The sequence below is a fragment of the Oncorhynchus gorbuscha genome, linkage group LG12 (genome assembly GCF_021184085.1).
Source record: "Oncorhynchus gorbuscha isolate QuinsamMale2020 ecotype Even-year linkage group LG12, OgorEven_v1.0, whole genome shotgun sequence".
NCBI classification, from domain to species: domain Eukaryota; kingdom Metazoa; phylum Chordata; class Actinopteri; order Salmoniformes; family Salmonidae; genus Oncorhynchus; species Oncorhynchus gorbuscha.
The window spans coordinates 55,246,421-55,268,075 of record NC_060184.1 but is presented as its reverse complement, the minus strand read 5'-3'; the positions used below and the strand labels follow the sequence as shown (position 1 = coordinate 55,268,075).

Below are 21,655 nucleotides of genomic sequence, written 5' to 3'. Positions count from 1 at the left end.
TATAGTTCGAAAACAAGACCCACCAAACAAACGGATCTCTTCTCGCTCTAGATGTGAAGGTAGCCTGGCCCCACATCTGTGTAAACTCTACGTTCAACTCTGTTGGATAATGAGCTCAAACTGTCCAACAGCACCTGCTGTGATGCCTTTCTCCCATCATGACTACTGAATTGGGAATTGATAAACTTGATTGTTAGCGCTCACATTTCTTCCTCTTGTACCCAACTTTGTATTCATTCCTCCAGTTTCAGAATTGAGGAAGCGTTTTGAAAGCATCAGCCCAACCACTAGCTGGGAAATGAACAGGTACGACTACGACATTCAGCTCCTTCAACCATGTAATGAAGTAAGCAGTTATTGTAGTGGTGACTGTGATGAATAACAACGTGCACGCGTGCGTGTGTGCGTGTGTGTGTGTGTGTGTCCTCAGCATGTGGCCACTCAAACGGGTATTCTGTCATGTCAGTCAGTGTGTTTGACTCTGTGTGTGTAGGAAAGAGAGGATTGCCCGGCGGTTGGAGGGTATAGAAAGTGAGGTGCAGCCCGCCATATTACCCAGCTGCCCCGGCCTAGTGACCAATCGGCTGCTAGAGGAAGACACACCCCGCTACACACGTGCCTCGGACACCTGTGACCCCTGTGTCGGTGAGGATCACTAAACCGCACACGTTGTACCTAGTGTTCAGCTACTTGCACGACCCACAGAATGACAGAACTTGAGCATTGCTAGAGCTCCATATAGTATATAATTATCGAAACCCGACCCACGATTTTGGATATGAGCTTGGTCATTTGAAAGACGAGCATTGACTTCATGCATTATATACTCTTGAGTGCACAAAACATTAGGAACACCTTACAAATATTGTTGCGCCGCCTTTTGCCCTCAGAACATCCTAAATTTGTCAAGATATGAAAGCGTTGAACTAATGCTTCTACCTATTGTATTATCATAATATTTTGTACACTGTTTATTACGTGTGTAGATTTGGTCTAAAGATTTTGTCTCTGTCTATCCCCTGTCACAGTGCAGTGTTACAGTAGGGAGGACCTGGAGAGTCCAGAGATGATGACCCATCAGCAGGTCCCTGCTCCAGAGAGGCAGTCCAGAGCCCGGAGCCGGCCTGAGTGCCAGACAGTCCCAACTGAACCCATTTACAGCTCTGACTCCGCAGGTACCGACCTGGACTCCAAGGCAGATCGGATCGCTCGCTACAAGGCGGAACGGCGTCGGCAGCTGGCCGAGCGCTACGGTATGTCTCTGGACCAGGAACCAGACTCCACCACCGATCACTTCTCCTCCCGATCTGGCTCCGCCGGTGGTCTCAAGGGGTCTGACACCTCTTCGGTGAGGCAGCAGGGCTACACAAATGTCAAGCCACGCCCCAGGGCGGAGTCTGTGGGGAATGAACCCTCCTACACCTCCGGCAGCTCCAGGGTGGGGAGAGTGGCCACCCAGCCACAAGGCTCCGGCGAGCATGGCCAGGGGCGACCCAGGGTGGACTCGTTCACGGAGAGGGAGAGGGTGATGAACCTGGAGAACCAGCGCAGGGCGGGGCAGCAGGAGAGGAACATCAGTGCCCTCGAGCTTCCCTCTTCCGCCAGCTACATGGATGTGACGTCATCGTCACCCACCTCGGCCAAGGTGCCCGTCGCTAACGACTACACCGTCACAGGGGTGCCCCCCAGCTCTCCCAAGACGACCCGGAAGTCTTCGCTGCCCTCCCCCAAACAGGGGGTATCCCCTGGGGACCTCTTCATAGAGCAGCAGGCCCACAATATCCTCGGCAGACAGGGGTGAGTGGACCGACCTACTACACTGTCTAGTCCTCTTTCTCTTCCTATTGTTAAGGTTCTCTCTCTGTACAGTATCTTTCCCCTTACTGTAAATAAAACGGATGGAGAGAAGGAGAGGGATCATCGGTCTCTCTCTCTCACACGCACTCAGTCTCCTTGATCCCTTTAACAGAACTCTCACAAGGTCGTCCTCTTGGCAGGAACATTATCTGCATCCAAATGGCACCCTATTCCCTATATAGTGCACTTCTTTTGGCCAGGTCAAAAGTAGTGCAGTAAAAACGGCACAGGGTGCCATTTGGGATGCACACAATAATTTATAGCATAGAGGAAGAGCGATCTGTGCCTGCAGCAGCAGGCTCAGTCAATCCAACAGGGTTTACACACAGCTGAAGTTCTCCCAGGTCCAGTTTGTTGTTGCTGCACCGTGTTTGATGTTGCTGCATGTACAGTGCCTTCAGAAAGTATTCATAGCCCTCGACTTTTCCCACCATTTTGTTGTTACAGCCTGAATTTGAAATGAATTACAGATTTTTTTTTGTCATTGACCTACACACAATGCCAGTGGAATTATGTTTTTCGGAGAGAAAAAAAAATTACAAAGAAATGAAAAGCTTAAATGTCTTTTAGTTTATTAAGTATTCAACTTCTTTGTTATGGCAAGCCTAAATAAGTTCAGGAGTAAAAATGTGCTCAACATGTTAAATGATAAGTTGCATGCACCTATTTGGTAGATAGGTGAGAACAAAACAAAAATCCATGAAATATCCATTTGAGCATGGTGAACTTATTAATCACCCTTTGGATGGTGTATCAATACACCCAGTCACTACAACTACAGGCGTCCTTCCTAACTCAGTTGCCAGAGAGGAAGGAAACTACTAAAGCCAATGGTGACTTTAAAACAGTTACACAATTGAATAGCTGTGATGGGGGGGAGAAACTGAGGATGGATCAACAACATTGTAGTTGCTCCACAATACTAACCTAATTGATAGTGAAAAGGAAGCAAAACATGCATCCTATTTCCTGCAAGGCACTAAAGTAATACTGCAAAATATGTGACAAAGCAATTAACATTTTGTACTGAATACAAATTGTTATGTTTAGGGCAAATCGAATACAACACATTAGAGTACCACGCCAAATGTTTAAGCATAGTGGTGGCTGCATCATGCAATGAGTATGCTTGTCATCTTTAAGGACTGGGAAGGTTTTTCAGGAAAAAAAAAAAGAAACTGAATGGAGTTAGGCACAGACCAATCCTGGAGGAACAACAGACACTGGGAGATTAACTCACCTTTCAGCAGGACAATAACCTAAAACACAAGGCCAAATCTACCCTGAAGTTGCTCAACAAGAAAACAGTGAAGTTATTTAAGTCAAAACCCTACTTGAAAATATATGGGAAGTCCTGAAAATGGTTGTATAGCATGATCAACAACCAATTTGAGAGCTTGAAGAATTTTGAAAATAATAATAGGCTAATTAATGTTGCACAATCCAGGTGTGGAAAGCTTTGAGACTTACAACTGTACTCGCTTGCTAAAAGGTGCTTCTACAAAGTATTGACTCGGGGGTGTGAATACTTAAGTGAGATTTATTTTTCAATACATTTGCAAAAAATGTCTTAAGTTTTCACATTGTCATTATGGGATATTTTGTGTAGATGGGTGAGAATATATTTAATCCATTTTGAATTCCGTCTGTAACACAACAAAATGTGGAATAATTCAAGGAGTATAAATACTTTCGGAAGGCACTGTACGTATTTTTCTTCTGTGCCAGAATATTCAGGTGGTTGAAAAGCGACTTGTAGGATGTAGGTGATAAAACTAAAGGAGCAGCTATGTTTGTTGCTTCGCTGAACAGTTGCACAACCCACTTGAGCCGAAGTCACGAAGTCAACAAAACCCCAGGTTATGAGACTGCTGATACAATGCAATTCCAACCAATGACACAATATTAGATGTTAGTTTAGGTATTCTTTATTTGGGAGTCATGGTCCAATGCAGTGTTGTGTCTAGTCTGGAGACATGGCGTCTTTCTCTCCTCAGTCCCTCAAGCTCATTTGAACAGCCAGCTAGCTGTAGCCTGCTGGTGCTAAACGTTGACTTACTGAGGGGAAACGATTAGAGACACATGCTCCCATTCCACATCCCACAAGGCATCTCTCCACCCTCTCTCTCTCCGGTTTCAAAACTTGGCAGCGGCTGTGTTGCGTTAGCCATCAGGATGGGTGTTGGGTTACTGGGGCGCGTTGTGACTCCTCGGTCAGAACTATGAGCACATACAGAGACACAGATGAAAGCCAGCAAGGCCACGCCGCCCACCTGGAGAAAGAGTTTAGAGTTTAAGACACGGAGCAGCTTTCTCGCTCTCTCTCGCTCTCGCTCTCTTAGAAAAACCCTTTGAGTCACATGCTGTTGCCCTCTGCTGGGTGAGGGCATGGCTCTGTTTTTAGCCGATAGGAGTGGAACCCGGTGTGGTTATCTGCAGCAACAGCCCATCTGTGACAAGGATCGACGAGTTGTGCGTTCCGAGATGGCGTTCGGCACACCACTGTTGCAATGTGCCGTTGTTTTCCTGTTTGTGGCCAACCTGTTAGCTTGCACGAATCTTGCCGTTGTCCTTCGACCTCTCCTCAACGAGCTGTTTTCACCCGCAGGACTACTGCTGCACATTGTACACAATACATCAGTGGAATGCCTACTATTAGGTATTTTATTAGGATCCCCATTAGCTGTTGCTGAAGCAGCAGCTTCCTGGGGTCCACATGAAACATGACCTTGTACAGAACATTTAATAGACAAGAACGTTTCAAGGACAGAACTACATCACTTGAGAAAAGGCCTACGTCGCCTACATATCGGTGCACAAACTATCTACTGTAGGTCAAATATTCCATAGACGTGTGGTAACTGTGCGTTGCGATGCATGCGGCTGTGTGCGTCATGTCTGTGTGTCCTATCATTTTTCCCAAGCCCCATTTGAGGTCTCTTCATTGTTCATTGCGATGAACATTCCCGGATAGGATTTATTGTTTCATAGTTTGACATCTCTCCATATACCAGAATGATGACCGAGCTCCCAGCAGAATGGGATATCCACTCAAGTGCAAGGCAGGTGGATGGATGTTTCTTGGTCATGCTAAATGTGAAGTCAGTTGTGTTTGTGCTACAAGTGAAATGCTCGGGGCGGCCTAGCCACTCACTCACCCAAGGTGTTCGAAATTGCACCCTATTCCCTATAATAGTGCACTACTTTTGACCCGAGCTCCATAGGACTCTGGTCAAAAGTAGTGCACTACATAAGGAATAGGGCGCCATTTTGGATCCAGTGTCGCTGACTCACTGCGTCTCCCATCCCATTGGTGCAGCCCGGAGGTGAAACTAACCAGCAATTGGTTCCTCCAGACCGATTCGGAAGGCAACACCCAATCCCTTATCAACTGGCCCTCCAGGTACAGGGTGTTTTGACCCTCCCTTCCCTCCACATTCCCATCTTTTAACCGAGCCCGTTATGCCACCTTCACATCAGACCTCATTCCTCATCAACATTAATGGGTGTTTTGCTGTGTTTTCATTTCACTGACCAAATTACCCCCCCCCCTCCTCCCTGTTCGTGTTGTCCAGTGACTCTAAAGCCGTTTCTATCTCAATGCCTTATAGAGTTGTCACGTTACTTACAGTAAGTGCTCTATTGCAGGACTCTCCCTCTTGTTTCTCTACTGACTAGGCCAGACTGTCTCAGGGAGGATGAGGCTGGGAGTCGGACTGTGAGAGAAATCCCTTTAGTCACAGCTCATCCCCCAATCCTTTCCCAGCATTGACTCAGCAAATAGATATTGTACAGTCTATATCCCTCAGGCCTACACACAGTCAGAGGAACTTGAAATTAGAGCTGCAATTATTATTATTGCCGAGTTGGCTCCAATTTCACCCCAAAACATTTACTCTAAATCTCCTTAGATCTTGGCTAGGGTTGCAAAGTTGCTGATAACTTTTGGTTAGAGGGTTCTCTGATATCTTGCTTATTCCCTTGTGAACTCCAGTAATCTTCCAACCGGGATTCCTGGGAAACCGGCACGTTTTGCAACCCGAAACTGGGCTCAGATCAGTAGTACTCTCGTGGGTACGACAGAGCAGTCCGAAATAGATTCGGAGTGGATGTCAACCCTTATTCATGGAATTGACAGGACTTTGTTATTATGGTCGGATATACGGCTTTAAAATAAAATTAAAAAAGCCACAAGTGAGAGTGATGCCAGAAAATTATTGTCTGATTCTCTGCAGTACATCCGATATCAGCCTAGAATTGTGAGCCTAACAGAATGAAGAACAGCTGAACCTCTAGCTAGGACTTCTAGGATTTAGTCACAAAGGAATGTCGTTCAAAGACTAGGAGAAAAGCAGACACGGTGAGGTGTGCTTCCACAGCCAGTGCTAGGCCCGGTTGCCCACCAGATTCACAAAACACAATCTAATACAAGCAGTAGCTACTTTGCTTAACTTTCTTCTTAAGTCTATAGGCAAGGGCAAAATGGCAGTTAATAAGAAATGAAGTGTTCTGTGAATCCAGGCACTGGTCTACTCAGCTGTGGAAGACTGTTGTGGAAGAGTCCTCCCTGACCTTGAGTAGTAGAGACGGGTGACGAGAGAAGGCAGAGGAGAGGGAGGCACTGCTCCTAGGACCCCACAGCCATCACATACAAATCTTACAAGTGCTACTGTTAGCGTTGCATTAGCCACCACCTGACAACTGCTGCTAGCTAGCCTAGCATGTTACCAACCAACCCCCACCACCTTTCAGCATGTGGTCTGACTGTGCACTGCGGCCAATTTGATTCCCTGTTTATTTTAGTTCTTCATGCATTTTGCATTAGTATCTCACTGGTCAGATGGTATTACAGTACATTCATATGACTATTTTTCTCTGGGGATCTCTGTGATACTGATGACATTTTGACATAAATAAATGGAGATGCATAAGGAGGAGGAGGGGTTGAGAAGGGAGAGGGGTAGAGGGGAAAAGGAATGATTTATGGCTGAGGGAAGGAAAGGGATGTGTTGGGCTTTCACCATTATTTCTCTTTTCTCGCTGCTGTCTGAGTTTCAGTGCAGACTGCAGCAAGTTTTTAACCCTCTCGGTCTCTCCCTGAAGAATCAGAGTTAGGGAGAGGCTCGTCAAGGAGGAGGGAATCCGACTGAGTCCAGAGCTGGGCCACCGTGTCGCTGAGGCCCCCCTGTACAGGAGACACCCCCAGCCCCGGGCCACCACCTTCCCCACAGCCCACCATGACCACCAGGCTCCAGCCTACACCACCACCAACCCTACAGGCCCACAGCCAGCCTACTCTCACCCCCAGCCTCAGCTCACCCGTTCTGGGCTGAGTGATGACCCCAGCTATCTGTCCATGGACACCGGCCCCGGTCCCAAGGCACAGCAGCCCCAACAGCCTCAGCCGCAGGAGGAAGAGGAGATGGAGGGAGAGGTGGATGAGGAGAGGAGGGGCGCCCATAGGGAGGGCAGACAGGAAGTGAGGACGGAGGGACTACTGAAGAGCAGGAAAGCTGTGCTGCCATCGGAGATCAGACGCAGGGAGAAGAGCACAGAGGATCCGCGTGGGAGCGGCCCCAGGAGAGACGAGGAGCAGGCTGGCTACAGCAGGGCCCGAGAAGGCCAGGGAGTAGGACACGGGAGGAAGGCTGAGCCGGAGGGGCCCAGAGGAGGATGCATGGGAGGAGGGAGAACCAGGATGAGACTGGAGGAACCGGACACAGACCCTGAACCAATCAGACCTACAGGGGAACTCGTCTCCCGCCTGCTGGCCGCAGAGGTCAGATCCTCAGAGGAGCGCCAACAACCGCGGAATGACGACGCCATTTACATCCAGACCAGGGGAGGAGCCATGACCACAGACTCTCCCGTCTCCTCCAGGCGCCCCACGTCGGACACTGGGGCCCTTAGAGGCTCCATCCCCAAGACCCAAGAACCAGGTCCAGGGTGGGTCAGAGAGGCAGCAGTCCTGCAACAATGGGCCAGTGAGGATGGGATCAGTAACGGAGACCGGAGCCCTCCAGAGACCAGGGACGCTCGTGTCTCTGTGGCCAAGCTTCGCCACTCCTACCTGGAGGGTGCTACGACTGCTACTGCCCCAGTCGTCAGGCAAACAAAGCTGTAGGTGGTTCTGTTCTGTAGTACAGTGCTGTTCTACAATCCATTCTGCTAGGAGCTGCTGCTGGCTTCTATCAGGAACTCGCTCGCTGCCCTGCCCTGCCTAGCTAACACCTACCTCCTCCTGGCCCAAAATAACCGGTGTGATTATTCTGAACAGGGTTTCTTCTACTAACGCATAGTGGAAACACTCATCCGATCACTAACGCTAGCAGTAGAGCGTTTCGCGGCGGGGGGGGGGGTTGTTGACTGCTGCTTTCTCTTAGGCTGAGTGCCTGGACTAGCTGTTGGACAGTATGGGGGGTGTGTGTTGTGTGTAACACGACGTAGTCGCCAATCAAGCAAATCTTTGCATGTCAATGGCTTCCCTCTGCTCCTCCAATGTAGAGAATCAGGGGATGGGATTTTGTGCGGAAGCTCGCCTCTGTTAAATGACTGCATATCTTTCCCTGCTCTTTCTTTCATTCCCTCACCTTGATATTTTCCTCTTTTCCTTTCTTCATCGCCCCATCTCCCTGTCTGCGTTGCGGCCCGAAGGGAGGAAGAGGTAGAGTTGGTGTACCCGGGGGGTACGGGGTTCCCCTGGCGAGGGCAGCGGGACAGTACGGATGTCCCGTGGAGGGGGGACAGGGGGCGCAGGCCCAGACTCTACATCTCCCCCGGAGAGAGTAGAAAGACTTCCGAGAGGTTTAGGACCCAGCCCATCACCTCGGCTGAGAGACAGCTGTCTGATAGGTACAGTGTGTGTACTGTGTTTTTTTTTTTTTAAACGCATGGCAAACCCAGAATTAGTCCTCACTTCCCATGGGTGAAGACTAGAGAGAGTAGCTAGTAGTCTGCTGTGAAGGAGTACACTACACAGGCTCATCCAGAAACCGCTGCATTCTCTCTCAGGCCGCATGTACTGTAGGCTGTGTGGGTGTTTTCAGGCATGGCAAATATAGTCCTTATTTCTCCCCTACACTATAGAGAGGGTCGTATAAGGAAGTGTTAGTTTAGACTGACATGAGTAGGGTTGCAAAGGGAGGGTATTTTACTGGGAACTTCAGGTTATCGCAGGTGTCTGTAATTGTGTGGCCTTATCACATGTAAAATATATACAATTATTCAACACGTATTCAAACTGGTGGCAGTTTTATAAAAAGTCAATAGCGAAAATAAGTAGGCTAGTTTCTTTTCAACTATGTGGTGTATATATAATAGAAATGTATGTATATAAAAATGAATAAAATGTTTGTCATTCAAGTAGGATTAGATTTTCTGTTAATCACCAAAATTACTATATATTTTATTTTAAGGTTATTTTAAGATGCTCGTTAGAGGTACAGATCGGGAAGGTGGGAAGGGACTCTGCTGTTCTAGCTTCAGGGGGAAGCTGGTTCCACCATTGGGGTGCCAGGACAGAGAAAAGCTTGGGCTAAGTGGGAACTTGCCCTCCTGTAGGGGTGGGGAGGGCCAAGAGACCTGCGGTGGCAGAACGAAGGGCTCGGGTTGGAGTGTAGGGTTTGAGCGTAGCCTGAAGGTAGGCAGGGACCATTCCTCTTGCTGGTCCATAGGCAAGTACCATGCATGGTCTTGTAGTGGATGTGAGTTTCAACCGGAAGCCTCTGCGCTCTTCAGCCGGGCTGCAGAGTTAGACAGGCGGTTAGAAATGGAAACGGGGATACCGAGTCGGTTGTACAACTTAAACTGAAACGTGTCTTCTGCCTTTAACCCAACCCCTCTGAATCAGGGAGGTGTGGAGGGCTGCCTTAATCAACACCCATGTCTTCGACCGCCCAGGGAACAGTGGGTTAACAGATTTTTACCCCAAAGGTCTGCCGCCTGCATGCTGAGTCTATCCTGCCAGTGGATATGTCATGTGACCCGCGGGCAGATGAGTCACTCCTTTAGTTTACTGTTTAAGGTCTAGCAGTCCTCTCTCTCTCTCTTCAGCAGACTTATTTCTGCAGTGCTGTCTAATGCCTTAGACAGGACAAGTCTCTCTGTTGCAATCTGATTTCTGTGCATGCGTCTCAAATGGCACCCTATTCCCTATGTAGCGCACAACTTTTGACCAGAGGCCTATGGTCGTGCATTACGTAGGGAATAGGGGGCCATTTGGGACTCGGCCGGTGTAATTTCTGAACACCACCTACCCCATCACATTACTCCTGTGGCTGCTGCTTTCTGTCTGCTCTCAATCGCTCCACTGCCTCTCTGGTAGCTGTACTCACAGTAGCAGTCCTTTACCATCGATTTCATACCACTTGATAATGGATGAATAATATGTGAGTCCTGGTGAATTTCACTGCTTCAGTGCTGGTTTTTCCTTTTCTCCTGAAGGTCTTGTTTGGGCCCAGATCTACCCAGCACTGAAGGTAAGTTCCTTTTGAACTTAATTGGGAAAAGATTAAAAGGACTCTTGTAGCTGAGCTTTGAAAAGTAAAAGTGCGTGCCATCGTGTCAAGTTAATACGTTTACGTTCCGCAGGTCTGTAAACATTTTAGAAAGATTCCCTTTAATGAGAACCGCCTAATGACGCAAGGCTCGTCAGTACACTGCTGATTTTTACAATGTCAAAAATAAAAACATTTGAACTAGTTTTATAGAGTCATTATTGGTGTTCACAGTAGCATAACATGGCTACGGTTTTACTGAGCAGAGTACTATTCTTCCATCTGGTTCCTATAAAACACACACACACACACACCCTCAGTCAGTCAGCAGTGTAGTGCGGCGTCAGTCAAAGGGGATGCTTTCAAGGTGATGTCATACTGTCCTGCAGTGTGTCTGAAATGGTACCCTATTCCCTATATAGTTAAGTGCTTTTAGACTAGGGCTCTGGTGAAAAGTATGGCACTACATAGAGAATAGCGTGCCATTTGGGACATACCCCTCTCAGATCACACCTGTATGTCTGTCTCTGCTGCTCGGCCTGCCTCCCAAACACACTGCGGTCACTTGCATCAGTGCAGCTTTAGCTCGTCTTTGTTTGATACACATTACAGATGATGAGGATTTTAAACCTTTGGCCTGTAGTACTTCAATGTGCAGGTATTGGACTGGTATTTAAAGTCACTGTTTTGTTCATGATTCAAGCAAGCTGTTTTATTATGGGAATTGGTTTTCAAGATTCTCAGAATCTGGCTCCATTTGACACTGGATTTTTGCTATCATCTTTCTCTCTCTGTTCCTCCCCTCTGTCTGTTTCTCACTCTCTCTCTCTCTCTCTCTCTGTCTGTCGGTTTCTTCTCTCTCTCACTCTCTAGCGGATGAAGAGAAGTTGGATGAGAGGGCCAAGTTGAGTGTTGCAGCCAAGCGGTCTCTCTTCAGGGTACGAAAGAACACAATGTTGCTTTGGTGTTTTCTCTCACCTGTGTTTATGTTGCGTCCGGGTAGCAAGTCGTGGATATGAGCTTGTACACACACACGCACACACACACAGCGTTCCTTTTCTGTGACTCAGTTACTCCACACATTGCTGCGAGCCGAGCAGCTTGACTCTGAGCTTGATTTAGGCCCGACACAGACCGACGGAGAGAAATATGCCACTAATCAACTACATAAGCATTGAAACGGTCTACTTTTCCATACAGAGTCGTCTTTTGGCCAACTTGCATGTGGAATATACTGTCATGAAGTGCATAGCAAGCCATAGTAATAACACAGAGGCCGCATATTTTCTGAACTGAAGTCATAGTTTGCTCAAGCAGAGCGGGCCAAGCCTTTGTGCTCTTGCCAACTCCATCGCTGTCGTTGGCATGACAATTCCACCAGGAGTTGGCAAGAGAGCACGCCGGCACAAGAGGCGAAGTGAGAGCTGACCCGCCCCAAAAATGTTCACACACCAATAAAGCCGAATGTTTTATATACGGGCATTTTTTTTGTATGGAGGTCAATGAGACTTGCGTTAGCAAATGAGCAATTAAATGTTATGTTGACCTATGTGAGGCTTATTTGATCAAATATACGTTTGGTAATGCTTGCACGAATGTACTGATATAAGTGGGCGCGGGTGACACCTGCCCTTTTGCACACCTTCATTTCCATTCGTTAGAATGGAGACGTTAGTATCTTGTCAGCACATAGACCGTCTTTGCAGGCACTCCGGCTAAGGTCAAGAACGGTGATCGCGTGCTTTCTCTTCAATCTGTCTCATGCTAACATCTTGGGCTACATCATGATGAACTCTGTCCTCATGTTTTAAGACGGTCCACCTTCACTCTCTATGCAAACGCTTCGTAAAGATTTACAAAAACAAACCTTTGCAACAACCATTTCTTCCACTCTTTTGATTAGGTACTTGGGCATCTCCAGAGGCTCTGGTATAACTGAACATGTTTCTTTAGTCTGTATGGGAATTATGTTCAAGTAGATTTGTATCTATTGGGTTCCCTTGAAACTGATAGTTTGAGCTTTGCGTTGAAATGATGACACATTACTTTGGTCTCCATGCATGGCCTCCGGCAGGAGTTGGAGAGGGGCACTGACGGGGGTGCCCCCAAACCCCAGTCCCGGAACGCGGCCATCGAGAGGCGACTGAGACGCATCCAGGACCGCTCCCGTACCCAGCCGGTCACCACTGAGGAGGTGGTCGTTGCTGCCACGTAAGTCCCAACTACACCTCCCTCTCCCTCCATCTCTTTATTCCTTCATCCTTCCATTTCTCTCTCCCCTCTCTCTCAGCTGCCTGTGTGGTGGAAGAGCTGGAGAGGAGTGTGGGCTAGTTTTTAAACTTCAGTCCATGAACCTGTAAAATGTCAAATGTGACCTCAACCTTTTGATGTCAACACATTAGGAAACAGACTCGATAGCTATGGGTTACCCGTCAACCTCAAACCTAAGCGTCACTCCCTCTGTTCTGAGAGGTGATACTGTTGGCTCTCTGAGTCACAGTTAATGTGATTCAGGTGCTATGTTAATTCTGACATGCTGTATGTTCCAATATATTGTTCTCACATTCCTAGCCTGTTTGGCCAACTCTCCTATTTGATATGCCACCTTTTGATGCGTCCCAAGTGGCACCCTTTTCCCGACACGGTGCGCTACTTTTGATCAGCGCCATATGGGCCCTGGTCAAAACAAAAGTAGTGCACTCTGTAGGGGAATAGGGTGCCATTTGGGACGGAGCCATTTCGTGGATCGATTGCCACAGTCAGCGTTTTGATTTGAGAACATGATATGTGATTTGCCTGTTGGTTCCAGTCGGTTGGTTAATACTGGGAGGATGGAGAAAGTGGCTAACAAGTCACGGGGCTTGCCACTGATCCGTAGAAAATATCCACTATACAACATACTTACTATACTCTGTCTTATTGTGAAGTCTACCATCTTCATTCACAGAGGAATTCCATTATTGGTATGTTTTCCTTGCCCTTTTAAAGAATTCTCTGGATCTTTTCTTCCCCTTCTGTCCTCTCTCTCTTCCTGTGTCCCCGTGTGACTCTGTCTCTGTCCCCTCTGTCTGTCCCTGTCTGTACTGTCACTAAAGTGTCCCGGCTCCCTCGTCACAAACTGTGTCTGTCGATACGACCCGAGCACGCATACCGAGCCCCACACTAGTCAGCTGCACTGTGACACCGTACAGGTACACGCACGTCAGCACACGCGTGTGCATGGTGTTTTAGAGGTTAGGGGTCAACCTGACCTGGCCCAGGCACTAATCTCACTAGCTTGGTCCCAAATCTGTTTTGTGCTGTCTTTCCAACTCAAATGGTCAGTTGGTAAGACTGCACAAACACATCTGGGACAAGGTGTACAATTTAACAGCAGCTACATTGGTGGACTGCATGGTTGGTTTTTCAATGTTGTTTTTGGAAGCAGACTAACATTTGGTCCAAACAGAGTCTGTGTTTTGGTTATATTAACCTTTGGTTTTGTGGAAATTGTTACTATAAATTTGTTCTCAACAGGTCAGGAGTAGTCTTTGGATGTGTGGCGCCCCCTTGTGTATTTTGCGGGAACAACCTGCATGTTTAATCTGTTGCAATTTTCTCTTTTCTTAACCCTTTATGATCTTACACCGTTGTCAAATTCATGGTATCCAAGATCTCTTTCAACCTCTCAAAAGATGTAGCACAGAGATTGTATTACCCCGTTGACGAAGCACAATGACAGTGTATTTGTATTTGTGGGCTATGCACTAGACTGTACACCCTGTCTCTATGTGTAGCATGGCTCTCTGGCCTGCATGTTCCAGCCTGCCTTCATGTTTTTCTCCCCGTCTCCCCCTCTGTGGGTGTTCCTCCTCCCAGTCTGCAGGCGTCCTCACAGCGAAGCGCTGCGGCCAAGGAGCAGGCCAGGGAGGCACGGCGGGCTCAGGATGCCCTGGAGGCCCAGAGAGAGGGGCAGCGCACCACCACCATGCTCCTCCAGACCTCCTCTCCCCCCGAGGAGACACAGGCCCGGCACCATGTATGTTTTGGTGAATGATAGGACCACAATGGAAATGTGTTTTCTTTTATTTTTGTGTTATCCTCAATGATTTAAATGTGTTGTAGCGACGTGTGGTTGAATTGCGTTTTAAATTGTAAAACCAATCAAAAACCCAGCAGGGCCATGGGGATGCAGAGCCAGATCTGTCCACCCTCAGCCTGGCAGAGAAGATGGCTCTGTTCAACAGGCTGGCCCAGCCTGCTACCAGGGTGACCCGGACCAGGCCTGATACCAGGGGGCGCAGGGCCAACGCCCGCTACCAGACCCAGCCCATAACCCTGGGAGACATGGAGCAGGTAGGAAGAGATGTATTTATTTACAGTAAATGGTGCCGGTAGGAGGGGTTCTATTTGTATCTCTGTGACGTAATCATTCTTAGATGGCTATTCCTTATATCGTTCTAACGTTGATTCAAACCTCTTATCCCACTTTCTACATAACCCCTGTTTAATATCGTTTCAAAGAAATGTTTCACTCGCACTCGCACACCTTTTTCCTAAGTGTGTGAGACTATGTATCTGTGGAACAGGACCCCTCAGACACAGACACTTTTGATGAACAGGAGCTGTGTGACGAGGGCCCAGTAGAAGTCCCTCAGGGCCAGTGCGGCATTACACAAGTAAGGCTCTACCATGGCACCGCGGCCATTTTGGCTCACCAGTGTCCGTGCGTTTACCTGCAACTAGTGTTACGCTTGGCTCTTGGCAACACGTTAGCAATCGTCCATGTGCTTCTTGTCGTCGTTTTGTTGCACAACTATAGAACATGCAATAGCATTATCTGGGCAAGCAGCAAGCGTCCCATTTCAGTCTATCATGAGGCCATTTCATGTGGTTCTTGAAACCGCCGCACTCAGAACTGGTGCATTGACCCAAATTAGAATGTCATCTTCATTAGAGAGACGTTTTGAGTGTGGGGATGCTCTTCTGATTTAATCCGGGGCTGCTTCGTCTGAAAGTGGAGTACAGGGGCATCGCATGCCCTAGAAGCTTTTGAAGAAAAGCCTGATTCAATACGCACTGATTCAATACGCACTGATTCAATACGCACTGATTCAATACGCACTGATTCAATACGCACGTGTGGCTTCTGCTGCTCGTTCTTCATTGGCCTGTGACGAAGACATCGTTGTGTGATGTGCGGACGAAGGCTGGGAAAGGCTTAGTCCCAAATGGCACCGCATTCCCAATATTTCACTGAGCTGCTCTTTGGCATGAAAGAACCCGCTGTGGTGGAGGAGAGGAGGACAAATGGCTGCTCCCTGGTTCATTCTCTGAATGGAGGGATGGACTGAATGCAGGTATTTGTCAGCCAGGGTTCATCTCCCACCAGTCACTGTGGAAACAAGGTTGTTGTGACTGAAAGAGCGGGACGAAAGAATGGACTTCTTGGACTGGTTAGTACGCCATACATTATAGGGTTGAAGCACAGGAACTCTAAGGTTCGACGCAGTCAAAAACTATCTTCTAACCTTTGACATAGAAGATGAGGAACGTCCTTGAACTTGACGCTGTCCGCTGAGTAATCATAATACATGTGTGGAACATCTTCAGACCACAACAGGATGTGGAAATGATGTCACCACAAAGATGAGACTCTTCTTAAAAGGGAACATCGCTTTATTGAGTAACATCAGATTTTTTGTTGTTGATTTTTATCAGATTTTTGTCAGTTGAGAAGTGACATTTTTGGATCAATGCTAAATGAATGGATGATTGCGTCAGTATCTCCTCATCCTTGAAAAGACTGATTCGGCGTTATTCTTGGAGCATGATTCTGTGAATAGAGAGCGAGAGTGGGTGGCTGAACTCATCCTGCCCTTCAGAATGTTGGCTGCATCTGGGTTCTGTTCATTAGTGCAGACTGTAGCGAAATGTTTTGCAACCAAAAACGAAAACAAGTGGATCTTAGGTCACTCCCTGTTTCGGTCTGCTTCTTTTTGGTTACCAGTGAATATGACCCTGGACTCATTGTGCTTTGTGGTTGTCAGGGGGGGTGGGGTGGCGGGCGACATGACTGGTCGGGCATGGCTTTGTGATGTGGGCTGTGATTGGCTAGCCAGACTGCAGTTCTTTTGAACCACACGGGCAGGAAGTGCAATGAGTCACTCTGTGATTAGTCAGCGTGATTATCTAGAGATCCATTGTCTGTCTGGTAGCCTTGCTGCCTCTGTTACCGGGTGGACAAGCGCCTCTGCTGAGTGAACTTTCGCCCTCTCCTGCTGACCTTTTTTTTTTATTTCCCTCTTTCTCTCTGTTCTCTTTGATCACTCGCTCTCTCTGTTATCTCGCTTTCCTTCCTCCCCCTCTGTCTCGCTCCCTCTTTTCCCTCCACACAGATCCAAGCCGGGGCCAGGTTCGACCAGCTCTCCTCATCAGCTCTCAGACCTGGGGCCACGGTCTCCACAGACCACGCAGGGGACATCCACCTGGCCAGGGATTGCGGGGGTAGCTCCGCCGAGGCCGCTCTCGCTGCACCCAACCCTGGGTACTACGAGAGCTCCATCCCCCGGCACACCAGTCCTCCCACCCAGATCACAGAACCCTTCAGTGCCGTCTGGAAGTCTGTGCCCGGCCCCCACCACCAGGCCTCTCTGGATCTCCAGAGCCACCAGGCTGACACGACCACAGTCCTCCCCCAAGAAGAGGAGCATGGTCTGGGAGGAGGGAAGAGGAAGCTGCCCTCTCCAGAGGGAGTTGTCAGACAGGCCCCCCTGCCCCAGCCTCCGGCCTGGTCTGGGGGGACGGAGTGGGAGGAGGTGCAGCGTGTAGCCAGGAGAGGTGAGGGTGTGGAGCCCCAGCGCTCGTTGATGAGATCAGAGAGCCAGGACCAGAGACTGCACCAGGAGCAGACGGGCTATCTAAGACCGTTATCACAAGAACTGCAGGACCCAGACAGGCTTGGGTCAAAGGTCGTCAGCACTGGTAAGATAAGCCTCTAGGGGAACAAGACTGACAGTAGGAAAGATGTCTTTTCTGTTTCTTTCACTTTCTCTCACTTTGCCTCTTGTTCACTCATACTTTTTAAAAATCCACTTCAAATGAATTCTCTCCTCTCTCCCTCATATGAGTGATCATTGGTGTGTGTGTGAGTCTTATGAATGAATTTCCCATTACGGTCATTCGACAGATCATGTTAGCTGTCTGTGTCTTGGTGCACCCACTTCTATGCTCCTGTTGTATAGTAAATCCATCTACACTACTCACATGTCAACATAGCTAATACTACCACACTTCACGTACCAGAGGCTTGATCTCTCGTTAAAAAAAACAAACACATTTCCTGTTGTCTGTAAATTATGTTCACACACGCTGGCTGTGGTTTCCCTTCAGGCTTTCCCTTATTTGACAGTGGGTAGACGCTAGCTGGCTCGCCCCGGTTTGTCTCATCAGTCTGCATCAGCGTTTGACTTGTCCCCCAGTCTGCTAGGGCACGGACCAGTCAGAAGAAATATGTCAAGACAGACAGACTGAGGGAGAGAGGGAGAGAGGGAGAGAGGGAGAGAGGGAGAGAGGGAGAGAGGGAGAGAGGGAGAGAGAGGGAGAGAGGGGGGCTAGTAGTGTCCAGGGGGCCACAGAGGGAGAACTAGCTGAAGAGCGAGAGGAACACTTACTGGTTAGTCGACTGTGTTACGTTGTGGCTTCTGTAGAGGGAGGTTCTCTGTTAGTGTTCACACAACTAGAGGAGAAACTAGGCTGAGGCTTTTAACACTTAGTGGCCGCTTTTCGTCAGCCGCTTCCAGCTTCTTGATAAGTGAGTGTGTGTGTGTGCGCGCGCGTGCGTTCATGTCAACATGATTGTGTGTTTGATGTGGCTTTTGCTCTGCCTGCTGGTTATTGATTGTGCTAGGAGCTCTCCTAGTGTGTGTGTGTGTGTGTGTGTGTGTGTGTGTGTGTGTGTGTCAACATGATTGTGTGTTTGATGTGGCTTTTGCTCTGCCTGCTGGTGATTGATTGTGCTAGGAGCTCTCCTAATGTGTGTGTGTGTGTGTGTGCGCAGAGCTGCCGGAGCCCAGCGTGTCATCGCTGAGAACAGCAGTAGCAGCAGGGCCACTAAGGAGCGTGTCTCTCGCTCCACACACACAGCTGTCTCAGGAGCTGGGAGGAGCGGACTCGCTCACGGACCGCAGCAGTGGTCTGGGACACGCACACAGCCTGGTCCAGTCGGAGCAGGAGGACATGGAGCTCTCCGAAGCCATGTCAGCCAGACAGATGTCCATCAAAGACAGGTGAGCCCCTCTTCTCTTTCGCATCAAAGAGACCCTGGGTTGACCAGGCAAAGCCTCTAGGCAGTAGTCGTCTCCGTGCAGCTCGTTTGGGTCATTCTTATTGGCGAGGCAACTTCGCTCATTCGTTGTGTACACATGTGAGAGCACATGACATCGTTTTTGTGAATGCTGTGTTTCAGTCGGTCAGAGGGGACAGCGACAGCCACATGATAATTTTTTTTTTTTTAATTGTTGACTTGTGTTGGATATTGACACTCGTGACTCAGTCGGTTTGTTTATGCTTGTCGACTTGAATCGGCTTTTGATCCTAGGCCTGTGAAAGAGTGCTTTTTGTTTTTGAGAGATGGTGAGAGCCTCACCTTGACTCACTGTGGGAATGTAGGTTGCAAATGACTTAAATGTAGGAGGAAGTAAAGAGGCCGGGAGCAAGCAAGGGACCGCTGGGTTCGTTCTGACGCGAGTTCAAGGAATCTATTTTGGGCGTTCGGTTGCTTGGTGTGCCGAGCACTCCATGAGGAAGGTCGGCGAGAGAAATAGATGGAGAAATAGATGGAGAGAGAGAGAGAGTGGCAGCAGAAATGGAGTTTGAGTTGGATTTGAATCGAGCTCTACGGTCATCTCTGTCGTAATAGGTCTCTTAACCTCGTCGACGAGATTCGGTCTCTGCGAAATGTACCGCCATCCTCTAAGAACTAGGTCCGTCGCTGAGCAATATACTGAGGCGTTTCCATTGACCGCTGTTGTTCAGAAAAGCATTTTCTAAGGGGATCGGGAAGGCTAGTCTCTTTATGAACTGCTGTAGCTGTCGATTGTAGTCGTGCCATCGTTGTCGTGTCGTGCTCTGGAGAATTGGGGAATGCCGGCTGTGGAAATATCAATTTAAATCTACTTTAGGGAATTGTAATGTTTCCAATGCAACAGTGTTACAGACCAGTGGTTTCACACATCTAATCAAGTCCTTCCATAAGCTTGTTTCAGTCCGTTCGCCCATGTCATCATGCTGGCCGTTGAGTGGTTGCAGTTGTTAACCCACCAGGCTAGGATTGGCTTTTAAATTGATTGATGACATAGTGGAATAACATGTGCTTCCAATGACTTCCAAAGTGTGTGTGTGTGTGTGTGTGTGTGTGTGTGTGTGTGTGTGTGTGTGTGTGTGTGTGTGTGTGTGTGTGTGTGTGTGTGTGTGTGTGTGTGTGTGTGTGTGTGTGTGTGTGTGTGTGTGTGTGTGTGTGTGTGTCCACCTCTATTCAGAACTGTCTGCAAAGTTGAGAATGTGCGTCCTCTTGAATCCTCCATGAAGTGCATAAAGGATCTATCATTGGCGTCACGTCACAAATTCTTTAGCGGTTTGTGGAACCTCTTGCCTCAACAAGGTCGTGTGTGTGTGTGTGCCCAGTGGTTTGGTCGGTCGGCACTTCTTCTCAGCTACAGCTGCAGATGTCTCTCTGTGCCCCGATCCACTTCTACAGACGTCATTCTCTGACCCGTTCCCCCAAAAACAGGGTCGTCCACTCATGGTTGGACACACAGCAGTGTTTGTGAGCAGAGGGTGCCCCAGGCTTTAGGACCACTATGCCACCACTATGCCGGTCTCCTACGAGGAATGCTTCCCCTTTATAGTCCACACATTTTCCCCGGAGTCTCCTAGAAAGTGCACTCTGCCCTCCAGGTTCCACATAGTCTGAAGCTTGGAGATAAACGCTGCTGTTCTTCAGTCTGAGTCTCTGAGGGACTGGCTGTGAGTACGGTTACACGCACACAATAATGCGATTTGCCGTGGCTAGTCGGATTTTGATATAGTAATTGAATTCAAACGTTTACATTGCAAGAATAACGATGTCCCTAATAACCCTGTTTCCGTGGACACATCTGAAATCAGGCTACCTGTTGGCACTCTGATAAACGTGGAAAGTAGTCTATTCAAGATAAACATTCCACTACAGTGACCATGTTATTTCTGGGAAGCGCATTTGATTCGGGAGTTCGGGACGTATGAAAGTTTTGTGTAAAACAACATTTGTTTTTCCGGACTCACTTCGTTTGCGCTAAAGGAGGGCGGCTCACGCGGCTGGTGCTGACTCGTACGCAGATCCAATACATCCTCTGGAACGCCCATTGAGGTGTCTGCATGTCCTACTCATTTGAGAGAGCGCTCGGAAGAGCAGGTGTTTTATGGTTCCTGTGCGTGTAAACGTACTCGCTGTGGCCATGATCTGGATTTGTCTGTGATTCAACTAACAGTCAAATATAGATCCGTCTTGTCTGTTTCAACTCGGTGTGCATATATAGAAGTTACAGTATGTGCCTGTTTTTGTTGATTTGATTTAACTGAATATATTATTTCTACCTCTATTCGGGTACATATGCCAGCCATTGCCAGTGGTACATTTGACTGTTTTGATGGCCATAGCAACAAGGTTATCCTCAGGGTCCTCCTGCTCGCACATTTGACGTGAAACTAAATCGGACATTGGCAGCAGACTCCCAACTCTTGTTTCATCATGACGGACAGTTGTACGCGTGGTTGAGCCCGACTGTGCTGTTGGTGTCATCTGTGTGTTTAGCTATAGTCCAGACTGAGGCTGACAGTGAGCCTGCAGTGTGACCTGCTCTGGTTAGCCTCAGCATCACTCTGTCTCTGCGCCCCAAATGGCACCCGATTCCTTATGTAGTGCACACATTGTGACCAGAGCTTTATGGGCCCAAACATGGTGTCGGAGCATCCACGCTCTCTGATTGGCTCCTTGTTGAGTCTTCATTCTAAATAATGGACCTAGTTTGTGACTGGCTTGGTCTGGGCTAAGGAGATGGTCTGGACTGTAAATGTATGACTAAGCAGAGACCAAAGGGGCATCTATGGCGACCTACAACTCTACCATCCATCCCTCCATGAGGCAGAGTTCAGCTCTCACACAGCCTGTTGTCACTTCTCCAGTTGACCTTTACTGGACAGCTGGGTCAAAGGATCCACTGCATGCTGTGTAGACTGTCTTTTGTGTGTTGCACAACCATGGTCCCCGGGTAGAACCAAAACTT

At 48.4% G+C, this 21,655-nt stretch overlaps 1 protein-coding gene across 19 annotated transcripts in view; it reads left to right on the top strand.

Annotated features, from left to right (window-relative positions):
* Positions 1-21,655, top strand: part of svila (supervillin a) — a 135,114-nt gene that overhangs the window by 82,378 nt on the left and 31,081 nt on the right. For 13 of the 19 annotated variants that reach the window (XM_046292380.1, XM_046292368.1, XM_046292379.1 and 10 more), the window contains exons 4-18: positions 246-306; positions 494-645; positions 1,029-1,797; positions 5,177-5,260; positions 6,961-7,977; positions 8,512-8,709; positions 10,300-10,334; positions 11,226-11,290; positions 12,427-12,563; positions 13,448-13,543; positions 14,211-14,370; positions 14,508-14,687; positions 14,921-15,010; positions 16,730-17,315; positions 18,391-18,619. In XM_046292380.1, coding sequence (XP_046148336.1) covers positions 299-306; positions 494-645; positions 1,029-1,797; positions 5,177-5,260; positions 6,961-7,977; positions 8,512-8,709; positions 10,300-10,334; positions 11,226-11,290; positions 12,427-12,563; positions 13,448-13,543; positions 14,211-14,370; positions 14,508-14,687; positions 14,921-15,010; positions 16,730-17,315; positions 18,391-18,619 — 3,806 coding nt within the window. In that variant the 5' untranslated portion in view covers positions 246-298. The remainder of the gene's footprint in view (positions 1-245; positions 307-493; positions 646-1,028; positions 1,798-5,176; positions 5,261-6,960; positions 7,978-8,511; positions 8,710-10,299; positions 10,335-11,225; positions 11,291-12,426; positions 12,564-13,447; positions 13,544-14,210; positions 14,371-14,507; positions 14,688-14,920; positions 15,011-16,729; positions 17,316-18,390; positions 18,620-21,655) is intronic. The other 6 variants (XM_046292364.1, XM_046292372.1, XM_046292374.1 and 3 more) reach the window with 6 other exon arrangements.